At 40.4% G+C, this 21,675-nt stretch overlaps 1 protein-coding gene across 24 annotated transcripts in view; it reads left to right on the top strand.

Moving 5' to 3' along the window:
* Nucleotides 1-215: 215 nt before the first annotated feature.
* The window catches only part of BRD8 (bromodomain containing 8), a 33,731-nt gene continuing 12,271 nt past the window's right edge, over nucleotides 216-21,675 (top strand). For 9 of the 24 annotated variants that reach the window (XR_008915108.1, XM_007473666.3, XM_007473665.3 and 6 more), the window contains exons 1-21: nucleotides 216-349; nucleotides 1,690-1,786; nucleotides 5,219-5,288; nucleotides 8,411-8,460; nucleotides 8,667-8,789; nucleotides 8,907-8,987; nucleotides 9,912-9,976; nucleotides 12,012-12,148; nucleotides 12,737-12,955; nucleotides 13,318-13,462; nucleotides 14,111-14,320; nucleotides 14,708-14,988; nucleotides 15,238-15,750; nucleotides 16,021-16,114; nucleotides 16,478-16,524; nucleotides 17,197-17,411; nucleotides 17,612-17,704; nucleotides 17,847-17,915; nucleotides 19,130-19,307; nucleotides 20,048-20,152; nucleotides 20,807-20,851. Coding sequence is in view for 23 of the 24 variants with exons in the window: in XM_007473666.3 (XP_007473728.1) it covers nucleotides 331-349; nucleotides 1,690-1,786; nucleotides 5,219-5,288; nucleotides 8,411-8,460; nucleotides 8,667-8,789; nucleotides 8,907-8,987; nucleotides 9,912-9,976; nucleotides 12,012-12,148; nucleotides 12,737-12,955; nucleotides 13,318-13,462; nucleotides 14,111-14,320; nucleotides 14,708-14,988; nucleotides 15,238-15,750; nucleotides 16,021-16,114; nucleotides 16,478-16,524; nucleotides 17,197-17,411; nucleotides 17,612-17,704; nucleotides 17,847-17,915; nucleotides 19,130-19,307; nucleotides 20,048-20,152; nucleotides 20,807-20,851 (2,856 nt within the window). In the remaining variant the exon portion in view is untranslated. The remainder of the gene's footprint in view (nucleotides 350-1,689; nucleotides 1,787-5,218; nucleotides 5,289-8,410; nucleotides 8,461-8,666; nucleotides 8,790-8,906; nucleotides 8,988-9,911; nucleotides 9,977-12,011; nucleotides 12,149-12,736; nucleotides 12,956-13,317; nucleotides 13,463-14,110; nucleotides 14,321-14,707; nucleotides 14,989-15,237; nucleotides 15,751-16,020; nucleotides 16,115-16,477; nucleotides 16,525-17,196; nucleotides 17,412-17,611; nucleotides 17,705-17,846; nucleotides 17,916-19,129; nucleotides 19,308-20,047; nucleotides 20,153-20,806; nucleotides 20,852-21,675) is intronic. The other 15 variants (XM_056811345.1, XM_007473661.3, XM_056811348.1 and 12 more) reach the window with 8 other exon arrangements.

Here is a 21,675-nt window from a genome sequence, read left to right as displayed (position 1 = left end):
GCGGCGTGGGCCTTCGGGCTTCGGGCTCTGGCCCAGGGCTCCTGCCCACCCCTAGGAATCCTCGACTGCCTGTCCCCTCTTGAAACGTGAAGGGAAGTCTAGAGCTGAGGCCACCATCCCCCGCTCGACCATTTTCTCATCCAGAATCTTGTCTGAGAATTAGAAGCTCCTCCCTAACTCTACACTACCCATCCCAAATAAACTCCATTTCCCAGAAGCCATCTGGTTGTGTGTCGACTCAGGGAACTACACTCCATTTCCCAGAGTCCCTCGGGGCGCAGCCCGATAAGGACCTGCCCCTTCCAGGGTCGGGGAAGAGTCGGGGCCAAGATGGCGACAGGGACTGGGAGTGAGTGTCTACGCTGCCTGGGGATGGGCCGCTGCGGCGGTTAAGGCAGAACCCTCCCGACCACCCCCACTTCCCGCTTCTAGCTCGAGGGTTGGAGTTCGCGGAGCCCTCGGCCTTGGGGCCCTGTGAGATCCGTGCTAGGCTAGACTCGAGCTTTCCGAGGAGGCCGCGGAGGAGGGGTTATGATGGAGGGGCCCGGGCCCAGTGTCGAGACGTGGGGGGGGGGGGGGGGGGGGAGAGGGCGGGACTGGGCGGGGCGGGGAGGCCTCGAGACAACGGAGAGAACCGAGGATGGAGGCCCCGACCCGCCCGCGCCCCTCCCTCCTTTACTCCCTCCTTCTAAGGGCCGCGTTCCCTGCGGCTGAGGAGTGAGGAATCCTTCTTCCTGGCCTGTGGGGAGCGGCTCAGATTTCCTTGCAAAAAGTATAGATCGTGAACTAGGAATGCAGCCTGCGTGTCTTCAGGGGGCCAAGCATAGCTTTTCCCTCTCGACAGGCATAGGGGTTTTAGAGCTGGGAAGGACCTTCGATTTTATGCAGGCCTCCTCACTGCCCTCTCCCCCTTTTTTCCCTTAAAAATAACCACTCAAACAAACAAACAAAAAAAACCCTGTTCGCTCTAGTGGAAAGAGCGTGGGACTAGGAGTCAGGATACCTACGTTCTATCCCGAACTTCATTTCTCAGTCATTTTTTTAGCCAATCACTTGGCATCTTTAGGTCCCATTTTCCCAATCTATAAACTGATAGGGTAAAGAGGTGTTGGACTAGATGTATTGTGGTACCCCTGAAAGAGCAGTGGTTATGAAGTTAAAAGGATTGGGTTCGAACTCTACCACTTAGATCAGGGGCAAGTAGTTGGGTCTCTTTTCTTCATCTGTAAAATAAGGGAATTGGGTCTAGGTGCTCTTAACTTGGGGTTCATGGGTAGGTCCTTAAATAGATTTCAGGAAGTCTTTGATTTTGGATGGGAAAACAATTTGGTCTTTTTTAATATAATTGTTTTGTGTTTTATGCATTTAAAAACATTCTGAGAAGGGGAACCAGAGGAGTCTGTGACACCAAAAAAGTTAGATGATTTCTAAAGTCTTTTCTGACTTCTTTGGTCTTACTCAATTGTCTCCTCTTTTACCTTGTTCTCAAGGTAGGTTGTTGAGATTTGATGGCATAATGAAGAAGGCACTGATTCAAAGTGGGTTGCTGCCCAGTCTGTTGAGGTCTAAAATGGAAAGAGTTGTAGGGAGACCAGTGTGGTTTATTTCAGTTCGTTGGTACACAATTAAACCTTTGCTTGGGAGTGATGTCTTCTTATTGGACTCTCACCGAGTTTCCTCTTTCTGCAGAACACAAGCTACTGAGTACTGGCCCCACAGAGCCTTGGTCTATTCGAGAGAAGTTGTGTCTGGCCTCCTCCGTCATGAGAAGTGGAGATCAAAACTGGTAAGATACTTAGGGTATGTAATGTAGAATATCAGTATCTTGAGGCATCAAAATTGCTGAGTAACATCCTACACTGAAGGGTTTGTTGGCCCTTAACCATTATCTCAAAACTATTGTGAGGTTCCATGGTATGGAAGAGAAGGGTCTTGAATCTTAAGTTTAGGATGAGTACTTTTTTTGACTAATCTTTTGCTCTTTCTATTAACTGTTATAACTCACATTTTAGTACTTTTTTTCCCCCTTAATCTTACCTTAGTTTTGGAGGGAGTTACCTCATTAGTTTAAATGAGAACCCAATCTCTCATTAAATAGAAGATATTCTCTATAGAAAACTTTACACATTTGCTTTCTTGTGTTTTACCTGTGCCCTTAGATGGTGTGGGGTTTTCCTTAATGGACTTCCTGACTAGCAGGGTCCCACAAGGGAAGGGGCTCACCTTGGTGATGGGACCCGAGGAGAGGTAGGAACTGAGAACCAGGGTGGAAATGAAAGACACGGACAAGTCAGTGTTTGAATAGGGCAGGCAATCCCTATGATACTCCCTTTGATAGGAGAGTATGAGTACAAAGGAACACAAGGTGGATGAGGAGATTAAGATAGGAAATGCAGGCCAGATGGTTACAGCCTCGGGGAAGGAGAAGGTCAAGAGGAGAGAGACATAGTCATTGAGGAGCCCAGTGGAGCTCCTTGGAAGGGAAAGGCCAAGAGGCAAAAGGAAGTTCATGGGATTGCCTCTGGATTTTATTCCCTGTCCTGCTTGGGCGGTACTCCCAAGTGTAAACCTCAAAATTTCTTAGACTTATAAATGTTGGAAATTTCACCATTGGGAAATTTCATACTTGAAAAATTTCCTATTGATAGTGGGAACTCTATTGGAATGTGAACCCCATTGGCATGGGAGGTTCCTTCTCCTACCTTCTTAAGATTACTTTAGGACAGAAACCTTTTGCTGAACAATGGAAAGGACTTTGACCTATGCTTAAGCATAGAACAGGAATTTCTTTGAGTCATGATTGATTTTAGAATTGATACAATGGAGATACTTGGAATCAATCTCCACCCTATTCAGTCCTAACAGGATTGAGTAAGGGCTGCAGCCTAGATCAAAATTTAATTATTCCAATCTCTACCCTACTCAGGTTAGCAGGATTTAGAAAGGGCTGTAGCAAAGGAGCAAAGATTTAATTATTTGAAAATATGACCTTCAACAGACATGTGCAAAAGCCAGAGACCTCTGGGCGGTCCTGGGTTTAAGCTAGAGCCTCCATTGGCACAGGGAAATTGATGGACAGGTGATTGGTAGATGTGAGGACTGAGGGGAGGCAACTTGGATGGTTTCCTTAAAGATAGGGGAGTCTGAAGACTCGGGGTGGTGGTTGAGAAGTTGGTCGGTGTGGTTGGTGTGTGCTCTGAGAAGCTTGCTCTGGAGGAAGCTGAAAGTGGGGGCCTATGAGACTGTTTCTCCATTTTGGTCACATGAGTAATAGGGACTGATCTCCTTTCTTTGCCCCAGCTATCTAAGGGCTTGGGCCTTTTGGCCCAGCCTAAACAGAAGGGGTATTTAAGCCCTATTTCCTTCTCTCCCTTTTCTCTCTCTCTCTCTCTAATTACTTCCTCCTATTGTAATTAAACTCCATAAAAGATTGACGGCTGACTTAAGTTTTCATTTAGGAATTACATAGCTGATTCCTTGGCGACCTTAAATTAATATATATCAGTCTTTTAAAGTGATTTCCTTGTCACACAAGGACGTAGTAACCACATCACAAAGTATAGCCAATTAAGATTGGGTGGCAAGGTAGAGGGAACACCTTTGGGCGTGTACATTGCAAACCGCGCTTTCCCGGGGAATTGAGTCTGAGCATGTTAATGAGTTTGTCTTAGCCAAGGGCCGCATGGCCAGTTCAAGGTTACATTCACAAACCTCATTGGTATAACCTTATGCTTGGAGACACAGTCGCCATACAGTCATTTATATTTCATAGATGTGAATATGCTTGGGATGCTACAGATGGAATCTTGTAATAAAAAAAAGTTTGAGAACTATCTTTTAACAGTTACCAAATGGTTGCCAAAATTTATAGCTTAGTAGCTCCAATTCCCATGCATTGGGAGTAGTGTGTCCAATGGTAGGAGAGAATAATATTAGTTACTCTACCTTATTATTAACAGCAATTCAGGAGCCATCCCTTACCTTTATAACAGTGGAAAAACTATTGGCCTTGAAGTCAGAATACTTGGTTGGGCCTGATTCTCTGCCTGAATGAATATTGATTAACTTTCTAACCACTGGCTAAATGCTGCTGTGATCTGTTTCCTAATCCAGTGTTGCCCAAGTAGTGTGAAGTTATTACAAGGTGTCTTTAAATCTGTACGTATAAAAAGCATTGTCATTTTAACCTTTAGTTCCAACAGCTCCTATGTAATAGTTGTAAATAAGGGGTGTTTCAAATATATCCAAATGCTTTGGAGATTTAAGAAAGTGCATGCTTTTAAAAATGTTATTGAATTCTTGGTATCTTTTTAGTCAGGTAATTTCTCAATCACTGGATACTAATGTTAAGGTTAGTGACACAAGAGGTGGATTTACTTTACAATAAAAAGGAGTCTGCATATCCAAAGTTTGGTAATGACTGCCTAAAATGGGATAAAAGCACTTTTAACTCCCTGTGTTACAAGAATATTGTAAGGCAATTGCATTGTAAACCTAAAAGCACTATGTAAATGTAAGTTATTACATATAAGAAAAGTGACAATGATATTGTTAGTCTGCATAATTTTGAGAGTATGATGTGATGGAAAGAATATTTTTTTGATAGATTAGAAGCTGAATCCTAGTTCTGACACTGTTTTATAATCCTGGGCAAGTTACTCACTTCTTGAGCTTTAGTTTTTTCATCTTTAAAATTAGCATGATATACTTGTATTATTTGCCTCACAGGGTTTTCATAGGAAATAAATTTCTTTGTAAACCCCTATATAACCAAAGACCAGAATAAACAATCAATTATGACAATTTGTTAAACTTAACAAACTCAGATATTATTTTGCTGAGTAATACATTTTCACAAAACATCTAATGAATTTGTTAAACTGGCACTATACTTATTTTTAAGGAATTTGAATCATAGCAAAATGAAAATATAGTGTCAAACTGATACTGAATTAGATTCTTATTCTTGCTCTTTCTGACCTAGAAGTTCGACTTATGGATATTCTTTTCATTCTCAATGACTTTAATGTTGTTTAATCACTTCCATATTCAAAGTATGTACCTTAAGTGTTACTAACTATAATCCTTTTGATTTTAAAAGTGTGGCTCCTAACCTGTGAAATTCCCAACCTAACATTTTTCCTCTCATTGATGGAGCTTTATAGTGTGTTGTGGTCTGAGACTAATACTTAAAGATCTTTTTTTTTTTTCCCTGTAGGGTGTCAGTTAGCAGAGCAATCAAGCCCTTTGCTGAACCTGGCCGACCTCCTGACTGGTTCTCTCAGAAAGTAAGCTCTAGGGAAAGTGTCCTTCTTTCCCATTTAATCTTATTGATTTAACCAGAAGATCTTTGCCATGTTGAGAAAAGATAAAGATTAAGCACTTTCACCATGAGAAGTAATTGAAAATTGCCTTTTATTTCCTTGTTACCTCTTCTTCAGATTTACCTAGTTGTATTGAGGACACCACTATTCTTCCAGTTATCCAGGTTTACAGTCTTGGGATCATATTCTTTTTTAAAGCTTAAGTTTATTTTTTAAATTAACCGAAGTCTAACATCTCTCCTTCCTACCAGCATCCATTCCCCACTGAAAAAGAAAGAAAAACAATCCTTTTGACACATACATTAGAGCAAAACAAATTCTCACATTGTCCTTCTCAAAAAGATAGGACTCATTTTGTACTCTTGAGTCCATCACCTCAGTCATGAACACTCTTAATTGTCATTTTGAAGTTGTCTTTCTTTACAATGCTATTTATTGTATTAATTGTTCTTGAATGACTTTTTAAAAAGTCATACCTTCTGCCTTACTGTCAGTTCTAAGACAGAAGAGCTGCAAAAGGATAGGCAATTAGGGCTAAGTGATTTGTCCAAGGTCATACATCTAGAAAGTATTGGAGATCAGATCTGAACCCAATCCTCCTGGGTCTAGGGATGGTATTCTATCCACCATGTTACTTAGCTGCCCTTTGAATCATTCTTGACCATTCCTTTCTGTCACCCAGGTCTTGTTGATTCTGCTTATACAATATCTCTAAAATCCATCCTCTTCTCTTACATCATAACTTCTAGGTCAGGCCTTTATCACTTTTTATTTGAACCAGAGCAGTAACTAGTTAGTTTAGCTTTCAGTCTCTTTCTTGAAAATCTATCCTGTCCACAGTTGCCAATAATTTGTTATTTGCCTTCTTAAGAACCTTCAATGTCTCTCTATTGACTCTAGGAGAAATTACTCTAGAAGTAATAATTTTAGCTAACATGTATATACCAGACATTGTGCTAAAGTGTTTTACGCTTATCTCATTTGTTCCTTACAACAACCCAGGGGGGTAGGTGCTATAATTATCCTTATTTTACAGTGGGGAAACAGGCAAACAAAGATTAAGTGACTTACCCAGGGTCACAGAATTAGTGTTTGAGGCCAGATAACTTGAGGTTATCTGATCCTAGGCCCAGTACTCTATCCACTTTTATGTCTAGTTGCTTTACAAACTTAATTTGGTAATTTAAAGGAATTTACAGATTGGATCCCACTTCCTTTTTCCACATTTACTGTATATTACTACTCTTAGGCATTCTACATTCAAGCCATTTCCTTTTTTGACAGATATGTCTATTAGAATTCCCTAACTTCCTTCAAGTCTGAGTTCATGGTCTATCTTCTATGGCTTTGGTCTTCAAACTTTTGACATTTCTGTCAGTAAAGCTTTTTGCCCTCAGTTATATGTATGTTATATATGTATAGTATTGTACTAGTGACTATAAAACTTACATTAAAAAATTAGATATTAAAAAGGATGTGATAAAGGTTAAATAATATTTGATTCTGATATTCATAGGGAGCTACTGAAGTTTGAGTATAGAATTGCTATGGTTAAACTCACTTTAGGAAAATAACTTGCGGCTATATGGAAAGTCAGGCTTGAGCCAGGCAGATACATTAGGCTATTATAGTAGTTGATGAGGCCTGAACTACAGTGGTACCTGTAGGTGTAGAGAAAGGGGACAGCTTTGAGAGTTATTGTGAAGGTAGAAAGAACCTGCTGAGGGAGGGTGAAGAGTAGAGGATGACATAATGATTTTGAACATGGTTGACTAGAAGGGTGGTGGTTCCCTTAATAAGAAATAGTGACTTTCAGAAGAGAAATGATTTTGATACTGTGATTTGCTGGTATATATTTAACAACAAGCCCTCTTTGGGAGGTGGAGGATGTACATATGATACATTTTAAAGTTTTAATCTGCATTATTAACATTTCTCCACTTAAGTCTAGATGACCGAACAATAAATTAAGTCATGATTTGTAAAGTGTGATTTCAAATGTATTAATGCTCATGCTCAAAGTTTTAACAATTTTCTTTAGAGAGCCAGTCTGAGCTGATGCCAGCCCATCCTTGGTTTGATGGGAAAGATTATTATTAAATCTGTCAGGCAGATTATAACCTATCCCTGTTTGCTCATTTTGTAATGCTGACACTGCCCCACAGAAGGCAAAAAAAGGGAAAGACACAGAGAACTTTAGAGAGGAGGGGTTATCTAAGTATGTAGAATACTGGGGGTAAATTAGTCAAGAAATCATGTCTATGCATTTGCTGCAGATTCTTGGATCAGTTTTATGGTTCTCTCTCTCTCTTTGCCCAAGAAGTGACATAGAGGAGTACTGATCAATAATCAGTTGGGGGATTGGGAGGGGAGGTATAATAGTTGGATTGGAATAAGCTATACTTGACTTTTATTAGGATCTTGGGATACAACCCATCTTCCTGTACTCCAGGTGTTGTTGATATGCCCTTGGTATCATGCCATAACCCTTGTGGGGATGGATAACCTCTATTTGGGAGTCTAGTTTTATAGTCATGAGAATGCTCTGAGAAACCTTTCCTGACTCATTCAAGAGTACTCTCTCCCACCTAGAGTTATTGTGTATATACTTATCCATCTGTAAGTTTTCTCTCCCTAGTAGATTGTAAGCTCCTTAAGGTACTTTGTTGTATTCTCAACTTAGTACACAATGTGGGTGTTTAATTGGATCGAATTCTCCTTTTGATTTCTATTCTACCTCCTCTCCCCATCCTCCATTTTAAACTCTTTTCTTCAGTTATCTTTCCAAAAACACACATGCATAGCTCAGGAGAGCTTCTTCAAAGTCTCTTAGAATTGGTAGTAATAGACTGACTTAGTTAAAAAGAAGTTTGCCTTTTAGAGGCTATTTCCTTTCCCCTCTTAGAAGTTGATACCAATTCATTTGGGTCACTGAAAATAAGATCTTTTCCTTGAGCTGTTGAAATTTTGCTAATAATAATAGCTGACATTTACATAGTGCTTATTGTGGTCAGACATTATGCTAAAACTTTAAAATTATTATCTCATTTGATTTCATTAGATTCTTGATTTTTTTGTTTCCATAGCATTGTGCTTCCCAGTACTCGGAACTTCTAGAGACCACTGAGACCCCAAAGTGAGTGACAAGCCAAGAGATTTGCCAAATGTTTTTAGGCATATTTATGAGGTAGTGGGAAGTTATTAGGAGAGTTTGATTTTATATTGATGGGAGGTGTTATTAAATCAGAAAGTACTTATGATTAAGAGGTGGGGAAACTGAGGGATATTCATTGAGTATGGGAGGGATATTCTTTTGCTATTATGTGGATTGCCCTTCCACAGGCGGAAACGTGGTGAAAAGGGGGAAGTGGTAGAAACAGTAGAAGATGTTATTGTTCGGAAACTGACTGCTGAAAGAGTTGAGGAGCTGAAAAAAGTAATTAAGGAGACACAGGAAAAATACAGGTATTTATCATAAGGGATGCTGAGAGTCAAGGAATAGTGACTTTTAGTACTGGGTCAGAGTAGAAGGTAGGTGTTGAAAAGTGAATAAAAGACAAAAGATCTTTTCTCTCCCTGAAGACAACTGAAGAAAGATGCAGAACTTATCCAAGCTGGACACATGGACAACCGACTTGATGAACTGTTCAATGACATTGCAATGTGGGTAATATTGGTCTCATCTCTGCATCTTTTCTCCCTTCCCTCGTAAGAAACTCTGGTATATTCTACTTGCTATCCCTTTAGACTTTAGAGACAATCTTAAAGGGGAAAGCTGCCAGATAGTTCATATAACCATAATGGCCTTTGTGGAACTGGGCCTAGAAGGTAATTTTCAAAAACATTGCCTCATCATCACAGTAACCTGGCTTTTAGCCTTGGTGCCTAGTTTTAATATTAAGAAAGTTCTTAACAGAGGGCAATGAGGTGGCTCAGTGGATTGAGAACCAGGGCCAGAGACAGGAGGTCCTGGGTTCAAATATGACCTCAAACACTTCTTAACTATGTGACTCTGGATAAGTCACTTAATCCCCATTGTCTAACCCTTAGTGCTCTTCTGCCTTGGAACTGACATGTATCAATTTTTTTTTTAAACCCTTACCTTTCATCGTGGAGTCAATACTGTGTATTGGCTCCAAGGCAGAAGAGTGGTAAGGGCTAGGCAATGGGGGTCAAGTGACTTGCCCAGGGTCACACAGCTGGGAAGTGTCTGAGGTCATATTTGAACCTAGGACTTCCCATCTCTATGCCTGGCTCTCAATCCACTGAGCCACTGAGCTACCCAGCTGCCCTCACATGTATCAATTTTAAGATGAAAGGTAAGAGTTTTAAGAGAGAAAAAAAGATGGTGTAACTTAATAAATATTGGTATAATTGAGTTGGTTTTCTTTGGAAAATGATAGTGTCTGCTCTGACTTGAGTCTATAACGGGGAGATGAACTTGGTCTGATTCCTTTCTGGCTTCATTGATGAGAATTTCTCTTATCTAAAAGAGAGCCAGCTCATTCTAATACAGTATTCCTGGGATACTTTAGAATTGGAGGAGTAGAGCCAACTGGCAGCTAACACTTAATATCCTTTGCCTAGGAAAAAGAAATTGGAGGAAGAAGAGGCTGAAGTGAAGAGGAAAGCTACAGATGCTGCATATCAGGGTGAGCTAAGACACAAGGTATTCTTTTTAGTTAGAAAATATGGTACTGTAAATTACATCACAGAAGAATAACTGGTTTATTTACTTGACAATTTTTCTTCTTTCTCTTTTCATGTTTATTGATCTAAGCCCACAAATACATCTAGAAGACCAAATAATCTTTTAGAATAGAAAGTCAGGATTTTTTAGCTCTGCTACTTCCTCATTTGACCCTAGATAGGTGTAATTGGAAGACAATAACAGGATTGTCAGGACATTAAACTTTAGAAATTAACTACTTAGCTGGTTAAGATTCATTCAGGGTGAATATGAACAAACAATTTTTGAAAGAGGAAAAGGATTGTGAATAATTACTTGAAAAAATGTTAAGTTCATTAATCAAAAATATAGAAATTAAAACTTTGCAATACTATTCTCATATCAAGTTGGCAAGAATAATCATAAGCAATAGAACTCAAGGCGCTGATGTGTTGTGGATAAACACACACACACACACACACACACACACACACACACACACACACATGCTCATTGCTGATGGAATTGTAGCCTTGAATCTTTTTTGGAGCATAATACGGTAGTATGCATAAAAAATGATTTTTAAAAGGGCAGCTAGGTGGCTTAATGGATTGAGAGCCTAAGAGGTCCTAGGTTTAAATTTAACCCCAGACACACCTGGCTGTGTCACTTAATCCCAACTGCCTAACCTTTACTGCTTTTTTATCTTGGAATATACACAGTATTTACTCTGATAGAAAGTAAGGTTTAAAAATTTTTATTTAAAAAATATGATGCTCTTTGCCCAGATAATTCTGTTATTGGAACCATACCCTAAAAAAAAGTTGGAATCAAAAACATCCCAAGAACTCTTATTTGTTCAAAGATTTTCATAGCAGCAATCTAAATGTCCCAACAAAAGGGAAATCGTAAATGAATGGTTAAATTTAAGTATATTAATGTAATGGAATGCCATGATATAATTAAGATCAAACATGAATAATATAAAGCTATCTAGATAAATGTTTTTGTGAAATAACATAGGACTAGGAACTGGGCCTGTGATTTCGTTAGCAAATACCCTTTATCAATGCAAGTTGGTACTTTCTTGGCAATTTATAATCTTAGAGAGTTGCCTAGAATGATTTGTCCAGGGTCACACAGCCAGTAGGTTTTAGAGGCTGGACTTGAACTCTAGTCTTTTTACTTCTAGACTTCTCACTTTACTATATCATTATAGCCTTTATATAAAGTGAGTAACGCCAGCAAGAAAAACTAAGCAGAAAAAGAGAATACCTAATGACCAAATAAGAGTCAATATGAGAGTGGACAAATGGAGACTTATTTAGGACTAACAAAAATATTTTTTATGCTTTGTAGCTAACTTAGATATAAGTGGCTACTGAACAGTTTTATTAATGTTCATTGTTAAGTTTGCAGTAACTCTTTTTAAAAATAACTTTATTCAGGAGCAGCTAGGTGGCTCAGTAGATAGAGATCCAAACCTAGAATTGGGGGGACCTGGGTTCAGAACTGACCTCAGACACTTCATAGCTGTGTAACTCTGGGCAAGTCACTTAATCCCAGTTGCCTAGCCCTTACCGCTCTTCTGTCTTGGAACCGATACTTGGTATTGATTCAAAGACAGAGGTTAAGTGTTTTTTAAAAAAAAAAGAACTTCACGTGGCTGCTAGGGAGGTTAGTCAGTAACTCTGTGTGACCATTAAACCATAGAGCTCTTTTCTTCTCAGAAACAGTAAGTAATAGCTGCATGTGAAGAAAGGTGATGTGATATTGACCCCCGTCTGCCTCTATGGACCATGAAATGAGTTTGCTAGGTAGGTGATAAGGAAATGAACTTAAGGAAGAAATTAGACTGAAAGAAGATGCTTTTCCAGAATTGGTAAAAGAAAGCAAAAGACACTGGTTCTCTTGCTTTAAGTTTTTATTAATGCTACATTATGACTTTTTTAGTATATGCAGACTAGCGTCTTTATTCTATCTTGAGGGTTTGGTTGGTGGTCTTCTGTTTGTTCTAGCCCGACAGGCAGTGAAAACGCCTCCTCGGAGGTTACCAAGTGTGATGGTTCGATCCCCTGCGGGCTCTACTTCTCCAGGAGGTGACTATCCACTGGGTGACTTGGCTTCATCAGCTATAGAAGAGGCCAGTCCTGGAGTGAGTATGTCCTTATCTTTGGTGAAATCACTGCTGCTAGCCAGCAGAGGGCTGGGAGATAAGGAAATCATTTTAAAGCCTAGAAGTAGTACCCAAGTTCTTCCAAATTTCTCTCCTGGTATGAAAATTGTAGTCCTAATTTTCTGTCCCATGCACTGAGATGAAGGAGGGACTTGTGGAATGTGGGAAAACACTGTAAAAGAAAATGCTAATTGTTAGGGATTTGCTAAGGTTTCTAGGTTTATGAGGGTTGAAGCTAGAGATTTTGCTCTCTAGGTTGAAAAGTGAAACTGACAGGAAATTGAAACCTCTCATCTAAATTCATTGTTAGCAAAGCGGGAGTGAGAAGTTTTGTACTGAGAGAACTGGAGGAAAAGTATTTAGTTTAGGTACATGAAACAGTTCTGAGATGGTATGGGGTTTGTCTTGTGGGAGGCATTTAGGAGGTGTATTCTACTTGGGACTTAGATTGGAACTCTGCGTGGGGAGGTTGCAGACTACCATATAAATAAAAGAAACTAACTTCTAGATTAATAGAGATCTTCTCAAGTTTGAGAAGTCAGATACAGGTTCTCTGTTGTCTCTTAGGTAACCCCTGGGACACTGCCGAGTACCTCAGTTACTTCATTTCCTGGAATTCCTGATACCCCTCCTCCAGGCTCTGCACCTTTAGAAGCCCCCATGACCCCAGTCACAGATGATTCACCCCAGAAAAAGATGCTTGGACAGAAAGCAACTCCACCCCCCTCCCCTCTGCTGTCAGAGCTCTTGAAGAAGGGCAGCCTTCTGCCTACCAGCCCCAGACTGGTATGGAGACTTCCATGTGTTTGAGAGCTTTGATGATTCAAAATTTAGAAAGGTGTTATCTGGGGCTTAAAATGTTTTGTTTTGTTTCTTTGGAAAGGTCCAAAAGTAGGAGTGGTCTTCTAGTTTTTTAATAGGGTGCTTTGAGTCCTGGGGCAACTAAATCCACGACTAGTTGAGGTCTCTTCCCTGGAGAACCTATCTCTAATAGATGGGAACCTGTGTGTCCAATGGGTCTGGAATATTTTTTCTTGTCAGAAAGCATATAGGTTTAGTTTTTATAAAGTTTGATCCATTGCAGGAGTTTTCTTGGGTAGTTTGGGGGAATCTTGAATGTAGCCTTCACCTCTCTTCTTTCCTGATAGGTCAGTGAGAGTGAGATGACTGTGGCTTCTGGCCACCTGAACAGTGCTGGTGTTCTCCTAGAGGTAGGCGGGGTCCTTCCTATGTTGCCTGGAGGGGAAATGCAGTCAACACCTAGCACTGTTGCAGCTTCTCCTGCTGCCTCAGGTAAGTCTATGCTACTCTTTCCTCCTTTTTTTCCTTTCAGAGCTTTTAAGCTTGGTACCATCATTGGCGCCCTTTTAGTTGTTGTTGATACATAGCTAATATCACTCACAGATGAGTTTTTGTTGTTTTTTACATTTCAGCCTTACCTCAAGCTATTTTATTCATAGACCCTGGAAAGTTTCAGAATTTGGCCCTCCCCTTCAAGAAATGAATAGCATAGATTAGATGTAAAGAGAGGAAAGGGGAGGGAGTAGAGTGACCTAGACAGTCACTGAAGGGTTTGCCATATCAGTAGAGCTAATGGTAGATAAGTTGTGTTTGGGCTGTTATGACCTATCACTAAAGCTGGAAAAGAGGAATCAATTTAGTGACTTTTACCAGAATTGGTGGCTTTAAACTGTGTAAACTTTCTTAGTTCATTTTCCTATCAGACACATGTGATGAGCCTCTTGGGAGCTCAATTCTAGCATAGATAATGACTGAAGGTTTCTGAGTGATGTATGTATAGGGCTTATTCAATATAGAAGTTGCTTTCATCCTCGGATTTCTAGGGCACCATTGTTGATTGCATCTTAGAGAAAGTATCTATTGCTTTCTATTCATGTGCTTTTCTGCCAATTCCGTTTTGTGTACCTCTTTGTCTGGTAGGTGCTCCTACTCTTTCCCGGCTTCTAGAAGCTGGGCCTACACAGTTCACCACAACTCTCACTTCCTTCTCTGCTGTTGCCAGTGAGTCTCCAGCTAAACTTCTACCACCCCCTGTAGAGTCTGTACCCCAGGCTACCATTGTCATGATGCCTGCCCTGCCAGCACCATCCTCTGCTACAGCTGCCGCCACATCAGAAAGTGTAGTTCCAGGTGCGTCCCTGACCCAGGCAATTGAGAGGCCACTTGTTCCAAAATGGCATAGTTCCCATATGGGCTTCAGAACAGAAAAGTATGACTGAAAATATCAGCCCCAGTTCAGACCTTTATCTTGTTTACCCACAGGCTGATGGTTTTAGAAAAACTGGTGTGAGAGGGAGGGTGGGAGGAATTTGTGTTGTAGAAAAGCAGGAGGGTGACTATTAAGGGACAAGTTCTTGCTTTGCCTCCTAGATGAAACTGGGGAAAGAAAAACAATCATGAAAATTCTTATTCTTGGTCAAAATGGATAAAGTACTTAACACTTGTCTCTCCCAGGTATGGTATCTTTGGTGTTCAGTTTCTAATAAGTTCCTGAGGTGTTTTATTCTTCTCATTCAGTAAGTCAGCCTGACACTCGTGTACCTATGGAGACTGTGGGTGATCAGCACACTGTGACTGTTTCCATGGACAGCAGTGAAATTTCCATGATCATCAATTCTATCAAAGAAGAATGTTTCCGATCTGGGGCAGCTGAGGCCTCTGGAGGATCAAAAGCCCCTAGCATTGATGGGAAAGAAGATTTGGACCTGGCAGAAAAGATGGACATTGCTGTATCTTACACAGGGGAAGAGCTGGACTTTGAGACTGTGGGAGATATCATTGCCATCATTGAGGATAAGGTAAGTGCCTAGCTAAGGCTAAGAGAGTTTTCCCCTAAACCTTGTCCAAGATTACTCTCCCCAGCCTTTCCCCACTCCAAGAGGGAGAATTGTTAGACATTTTGTCATTATCTTCCTTTCATGGCCTAAAGGAAAGATGCTAACCCATTATTTGCTACTGTCAGAGGAAGTAGAGAGAAACTTTGATGCTATTGAAATTGAGGGACTGAGGCTTCCCTTGGTGGCCTCATCAGTCTGCGTGTCTGACAGGTGGATGACCATCCAGAAGTCCTGGATGTGGCAGCTGTGGAAGCCGCTCTGTCTTTCTGTGAAGAAAATGATGATCCCCAGTCCTTGCCTGGCCCTTGGGAACATCCTCTCCAGCCGGAGCAGGAGAAGCCAATTCCTCCTCCCTCAGCAGACATGACAGTCAAGCAAGAGAGGCTTGACTTTGAGGAATCGGAGACCAAGGGAATCCATGATCTGGTGGATATTGTGGAACCAAGTGCTGAGATCAAGATTGAACCATCAGAACCAGAACCCAGTCATCCAGGCCCTGAGGCACCTCTGGGAGTTGTTGTAACAGCAAATGCAGAGCCACCTGAGCTTAGAAGTCAAGATGTAGAAGAGGAACCCAGAGGTGCTACTGTTGCTGTTGTTGCTGCAGCCGCCGCCGCCGCCGCCGCCGCCGCTGCCGCTGCTGCCGCTGCTGCAGAGATTCCTGAAGTAGAGACCTTGATTGGAAAAGTTGATGAGACAGCACATCCCATAGTAAAGAGAGAGGTATTATTGGGATGGAGGGTGGGATGTCAGACTACTCTCTTTTCCCAGTGGTTTGATGCCTTAGCACTGATTTGAGCTTTTCTTAGTAGTGCTATGTTGAGTACTATCTGAACACCCCCTACATGATAAGGACACTTCTGTCCAATCCCAAGTTAAACTATACACTAGATCTGTGGCTGAGTATGTAAATAAGACTTGAGGTTTCTCTTTTTTTAGTCTCGTTGCCAGTCAGATTTTTGGATACTGAGTGTTATGTGTTTTTTTCTTTAGGCTTCTCCTGAAAGCATGATATCTCTTCCACATGGTCAAAATCCCAGTGAAGATCTTTCAGAGACAGATAACCAGCACAAGTTTGAGATGTCAGGTAAACTAAACTAAGAAAGTTACGCCCTTCAACCAGTCAACTCAGTGGAATCAATTTTTATTATTTAAATTTTAAAACCCTTACCTTCTGTGTTATTGATTCTAAGGCAGAAGAGTGGTAAGGGCTAGGCAGTGGGGGTCAAGTGACTTGCCCTGGGTCACATAGCTAGGAAGTGTCTTAAGGCCATATTTGAACCCAGGACCTCTGGGCCTAGACTCTCAATCCACTGAGCCACCCAGCCCCCTCAATTTTTATTCTTAATAGATTTTGAGGCAGTAGGAGAGCGCAGATCAGCAGGAAAGGGGTCAGCAGAAAAGGAAGAAATTTGTAAGAAACACTTGAATATATCTCTTTTCTCTGCAGATTCTATGAAAGAAGAATCAGGACCTATTTTTGGAAGCCAGATGAAGGTAATTTAGTTTCTTTTTAGGTGACTGGATTTTGCATAGCAATGCCTATAAATGTCAGTATTTTCCCCCAAAGTATTTTCTGAGACTAGGATGCCTGGGAGGAAATGGAACAATTGATTCTAGGGATTTAGGAAGATTTATAATCTCTAGTATTACCATGTTTATTTCTTATCTCAGGGAAAGCAACATAAAGTTAATTTCAGTGCTTTTTGCAGATGGCACTGCATTTGATAAGCCATGGAATGATCCAACAAGTAATACCAGTAAAGATCAGTATAGAAAAAAAAAATTTTTTTTCATTTAAAAAAGGAAAATTGTCTATCCAGAGAGAAAAATTTTAAATCTTTCCCTGCCTTTCACTGCAACTTTCCAGATTTCAGAACATAATTAAAGGTATTTGTAAAATGACACTGCATTAAACCCGTTTCAGTTTTGTGCTTGAGAAAGCCATGGATAAAGTGAGAGCTTCATAATTTAGACTTCATTGGAAGCTTATGTTTTAAGTTTCCAAGTTTGTTAGACTTTTCTAAAGCCAGAATTCCTTGACATCAGTACAAATGAGGTATAAACATACATGTAGTCCTGGCAATAAATATTAGACCATTTTTATAGCTAATCTAACTTGATTTCTCAGACTAGAAGTTTGCTGATTGTAACTCATTTATGTCATAGGATACACCTGGTGAGGATGAAGATGACGATGGGGCCAGTGAAGCAGCCAGCCTAGAGGAACCCAAGGAGGAAGACCAGGGAGAGGGTTATCTGTCTGAAATGGATAATGAACCTCCAGTGAGCGAGAGTGATGATGGATTTAGTATTCACAATGCTACTCTCCAGTCCCACACTTTAGCAGACTCCATCCCCAGTAGTCCTGCATCTTCACAATTGTGAGTATCTCCAATGCTCTTAGAGTTCCCAGGGTAGGGAGGATAGGAAATAGTTCAGTTTTTTTCTTTACTTTCATCCCATCGTCTTTTGCCCAGATTGAAGAGAAAGCTCAGCGCTGGCCGAGAGTCCTGAAAGTTCATTCTTTTGGACCTGAGGGGCTTCTTAATTTCACACATTCTTTTTATTCTTTTTATTTCAGTTCTGTTTGCAGTGAGGATCAGGAAGCAATTCAGGCTCAGAAGATATGGAAGAAAGCCATCATGCTGGTATGGAGAGCTGCAGCCAATCACAGGCAAGTAAAATTTTTTTTTCCAAGTCAGAGGCAGGGTTCATTCCTGTTCATTCAAGAATGTTCAGATAATATTAGGCCATGTGATAGCAAATGTCCGTAACGTGTACCAGAAAGGTAAATTTATGACTTCTATTTTGGACAGGTATGCCAATGTCTTCTTGCAACCTGTCACAGATGACATAGCACCTGGCTACCATAGCATTGTACAGAGGTAAGCAATGGTCTTGGCACTTGAACAGACTTGACTTGGAAGAAAATCTAGCAAATTTTACATTTACTTCAACTAACGTTTATTAAATCCCCACTTCTGAAGAATGTGTTAAAAATATGTTCCCTGCTTTTGTACATGTTATAAATAATTGTAAAATAATTTATGGTGAATGCATTAAAAAGGTGGAAACTAAGTGAGCTCCAAGGGGCAAGAGTTGGAAACCATCTTGGGTGGGGGAAGGGATAGGGAATAGTTATAAGCATTTAAGTGCCTATACTGTGTCAGGCACTGGAATTATAAAAATATTCTATAGAAATGTTACATGTGGTGCTTTAAATAATAGGAATTAAAAAAAAACTTATCTTCCATCTTAGAATTAATACTGTGTATTGGTTCCAAGGCAGAAGAGTGGTAGGGGCTAGGCAATGGGGGTTAAGTGACTTGCCTAGGGTCACACAGCTAGGACATATCTTGAGGCTAGATTTGAACCTAGGATTTCCCATATGTAGGCTTGGCCCTCAATTCACTGAGCTGCAATTCACCCAGCTGCCCCCTAAATAATAGGAATTTTAACAGGTAAAGAGGATATTCCAAATAAGAGAACAGTGTGAGTAAGGACATTGAAGCAGGAAAGCACAGGCTATATTAGAGGAAAGAAAAGTCCTTTTGGATGGAAAACAAAGCATGGAGTAGAGGATAGTGTTAGATGAAGCTAGAAAGGTAGAATGGAACCAGATTGTGGAGGACTTTGAATGCCAGGTGAAGGAAGTTTTGTTCTGTTCACTAGTAGGCAACAGGGAACTACTGAGGATATTTAAGAATGATTAAAACTTGAGAAAAATTATTCTACCTGTGATGAGAAGTGGAGAGGAGATGATTTATTAGGAGGCTATTTATTTCTAGAGTTGTGATTGAGAATGTGACTAAAACTAAATGGAATGGATAGTTCAACAGTAGCAGCAGCAAAAGTAACCGCTGGTATGCAGTATGTATGAATGACACTGTTGCTGGTTTTTCAGAGTCTAGCATCACATCTCTTTCAGCTTCTCCAGAGCTCTTTGTCTAATACTTATTAGCTTCTTGGTGGTGATTAATATGATTGTTTTGGAATTGGGGGCTGGAATCATGACAGTATTCTCCTGAGTCTAGCCTAGAAACTGGAGTTGTCTTCAGAAGAGAAAGCACATCACTTTCTTCATTGTTATCCTTTCTAGGCCTATGGATTTGTCAACCATTAAAAAGAACATTGAGAATGGACTAATAAGGACAACAGCTGAATTCCAGAGAGATATCATGCTGATGTTTCAGAATGCTGTAATGTACAATAGCTCTGACCATGATGTCTACCATATGGCTGTGGAGATGCAGAGGGATGTTCTGGAACAAATCCAGGTAATGGCAGAATCCTTGTTGCTTGGGCTCTGAGTGAAAGAAACCATGTTACTAATGGGGCATAGCTATGGTATAGTCCAGAGGTGTCAAACTCAAAACAGAAAGGGATCCTTGCTAGCTGCATATTGACTTAAAAACTCCCATAAATGAACATTATCTGTGTTGTATTTTTATTTATTGTTAGGTGTATCTCAGCTTTTAATCTGGCTCTGTATTTGACAAGTCTAGTCTAGTGACTAGTTTTAGAGTCAGTGTATAATTTGTTTCCTATCACAGCTCTGGAATATCTCAATTTGGTGATACTTAACAAGTCAGTCCATCTCTTGACACTCCAAACAACTCTGTGATTATAAGATAATGAGCAACAGCAGGGGGTAATGTGATTTCATAGGTCCTCTAGATCCCATTTAGAAACACAAAGTTGTTCTAGCTACTTTTAAATGTTTGTTCCATCTTTAGTTTTGAGAGCAGAAAAGCTATACTCACATCTTGTTTCATTTTCAGGAACCCATGTAATTGTAAAAGTATAATTTGAATCATACAATTTTTCAGCTGTTGTCTCTCTTTCCTAGAGCTCTTATTATTAATTTTAACTGCCAGTTTACCAACTGTACTAAGTGATACAGGATATGAAACCATCCATACTTAACAATCCCTTGCTTTGCCCACTGAAATTCTTGTTCCTGCTACCCTGCCAGTCTTTTAGTGGCCTTTACTAAATCTCTGTCTTCTCCCTATAGCAATTCTTGGCCACACAGCTGATCATGCAGACATCTGAGTCTGGAATCAGTGCCAAAAGCCTTCGAGGGAGGGATTCTACTCGCAAACAGGATGCTTCAGAAAAGGTGAGGGAACCAAGCTATATCCATGTCTAGAGTAAATTTGTATTACAAGGATCTGGTGGTAGAAACCCTAAACACCTAAGAAAGCTGCTGTCCCCAAGATTAGGTTTTTCAACCTCTAAGTACACAGAGACCTTTAGGACTTTAGTAACATTTATAGTCAGATGGATGCTTGATAATATGAAAACTACACCTTTTATCAATAGTCAGATCTTTGGGTGTTGCATAAGCTGCTCCCAGAAGTCCTGACATTCTCCCTGTAGCACAGTGGATGTTTTCTCCCAAACCAAACATTGAAGAGGCCAGGAGTGACTGAGACAGATCCAGTCACTTGGGAGAAAATATAAGTTTTGAGTGAATGATCTTGCTGGGGACAGCATTTTTAAAGTGAGGGAAGCTATTCAGTTTGCAAGGGTTTGGGTGCCATTGAATCCCCCTACTAGAAGCTTAATGGCCAGGTTGCTTTTAGATGTTTCACAATGTCTTTTTCTCTTGTTCTTTAGTTTTAAAAATGTGTCCATGTCTGTATCTGTGTGTGCTTGCATGCATGTGTGTATGTGTATGCATGTGGTGCTTGAGTCCTTGTCCTAAAGTTTGGTTTGCTTGTGGCTGAGAGTTTCTGTGGAACCTGATCGGTGTTTGTTTGTCCTCTAACAGGACAGTGTCCCCATGGGCTCTCCTGCCTTCCTTCTCTCTCTCTTTGTAAGTATTGAATGGCTGCAAGGGGTGTTGATACCACAAAATGTTCTCAGCTCCTGGTAGGGGGTGGGGTGGAGGGAAAACTCACATGCAGACTCTAGTGTTGTCTTGAACTTATATTTATCAGATCATTGAATAAGAAGTATTTTTCTTTACTATATTCCTGTCTTCTATTCATGCATATGTGTGTGTGTGTGTGTGTGTGTGTGTGTGTATGTATGTATGCTGGGTGCGTACTGCTTATATTGATAAGGAGTCACTGGACTAGGGTTATGTATCCTTTGGGTGGTGTTATGAAGGATCTAGAATGCACATTCCCTTCTTTCCTTCTCTCCATCTTTTTATAGGGTCAAACTATGTAAGTTATTCCCTTGCAAATGAAAGATTATCAAAACAGTTGTTGGCTGGCTTTCTAATAGCTTCTTATCCTTGCAGATATTCAGAGCCTGTCCTCATTTCCTCCTCTAAAATAAGTTAAAATAAGACCAAGCATACCAATGGGTCTTGCACAGTGATATACAAGGAGGTGGGACAGGGATAAGGGATCTATCTGCTGGAATGGCCAGCCCAAGTTTGCTAATGCTTTTACTTTATAGAATCAAGAAGTCATTTTGACTTTTCTTTCTCCACTTTGTTCATTGTGGGTCAGAGAAGTAGCATGGTGTGATAGAAAAGAACACCAGACTAAGAAATAGGAAAACTGATCTCTATTCCTAGCTCTGTCCACTAATTTTCTTTGTGACCTTGGGCAAGTCAGTTTATCTGTGCCTCATTTATACATTTCTTCTGCATAATAGAACTATAATAATACCTGTGTTACCTACCTC

This window comes from Monodelphis domestica, chromosome 1 (genome assembly GCF_027887165.1).
Source record: "Monodelphis domestica isolate mMonDom1 chromosome 1, mMonDom1.pri, whole genome shotgun sequence".
NCBI classification, from domain to species: domain Eukaryota; kingdom Metazoa; phylum Chordata; class Mammalia; order Didelphimorphia; family Didelphidae; genus Monodelphis; species Monodelphis domestica.
The sequence above is the reverse complement of the archived record's forward strand: the minus strand, read 5'-3'. Positions and strand labels throughout refer to the sequence as shown.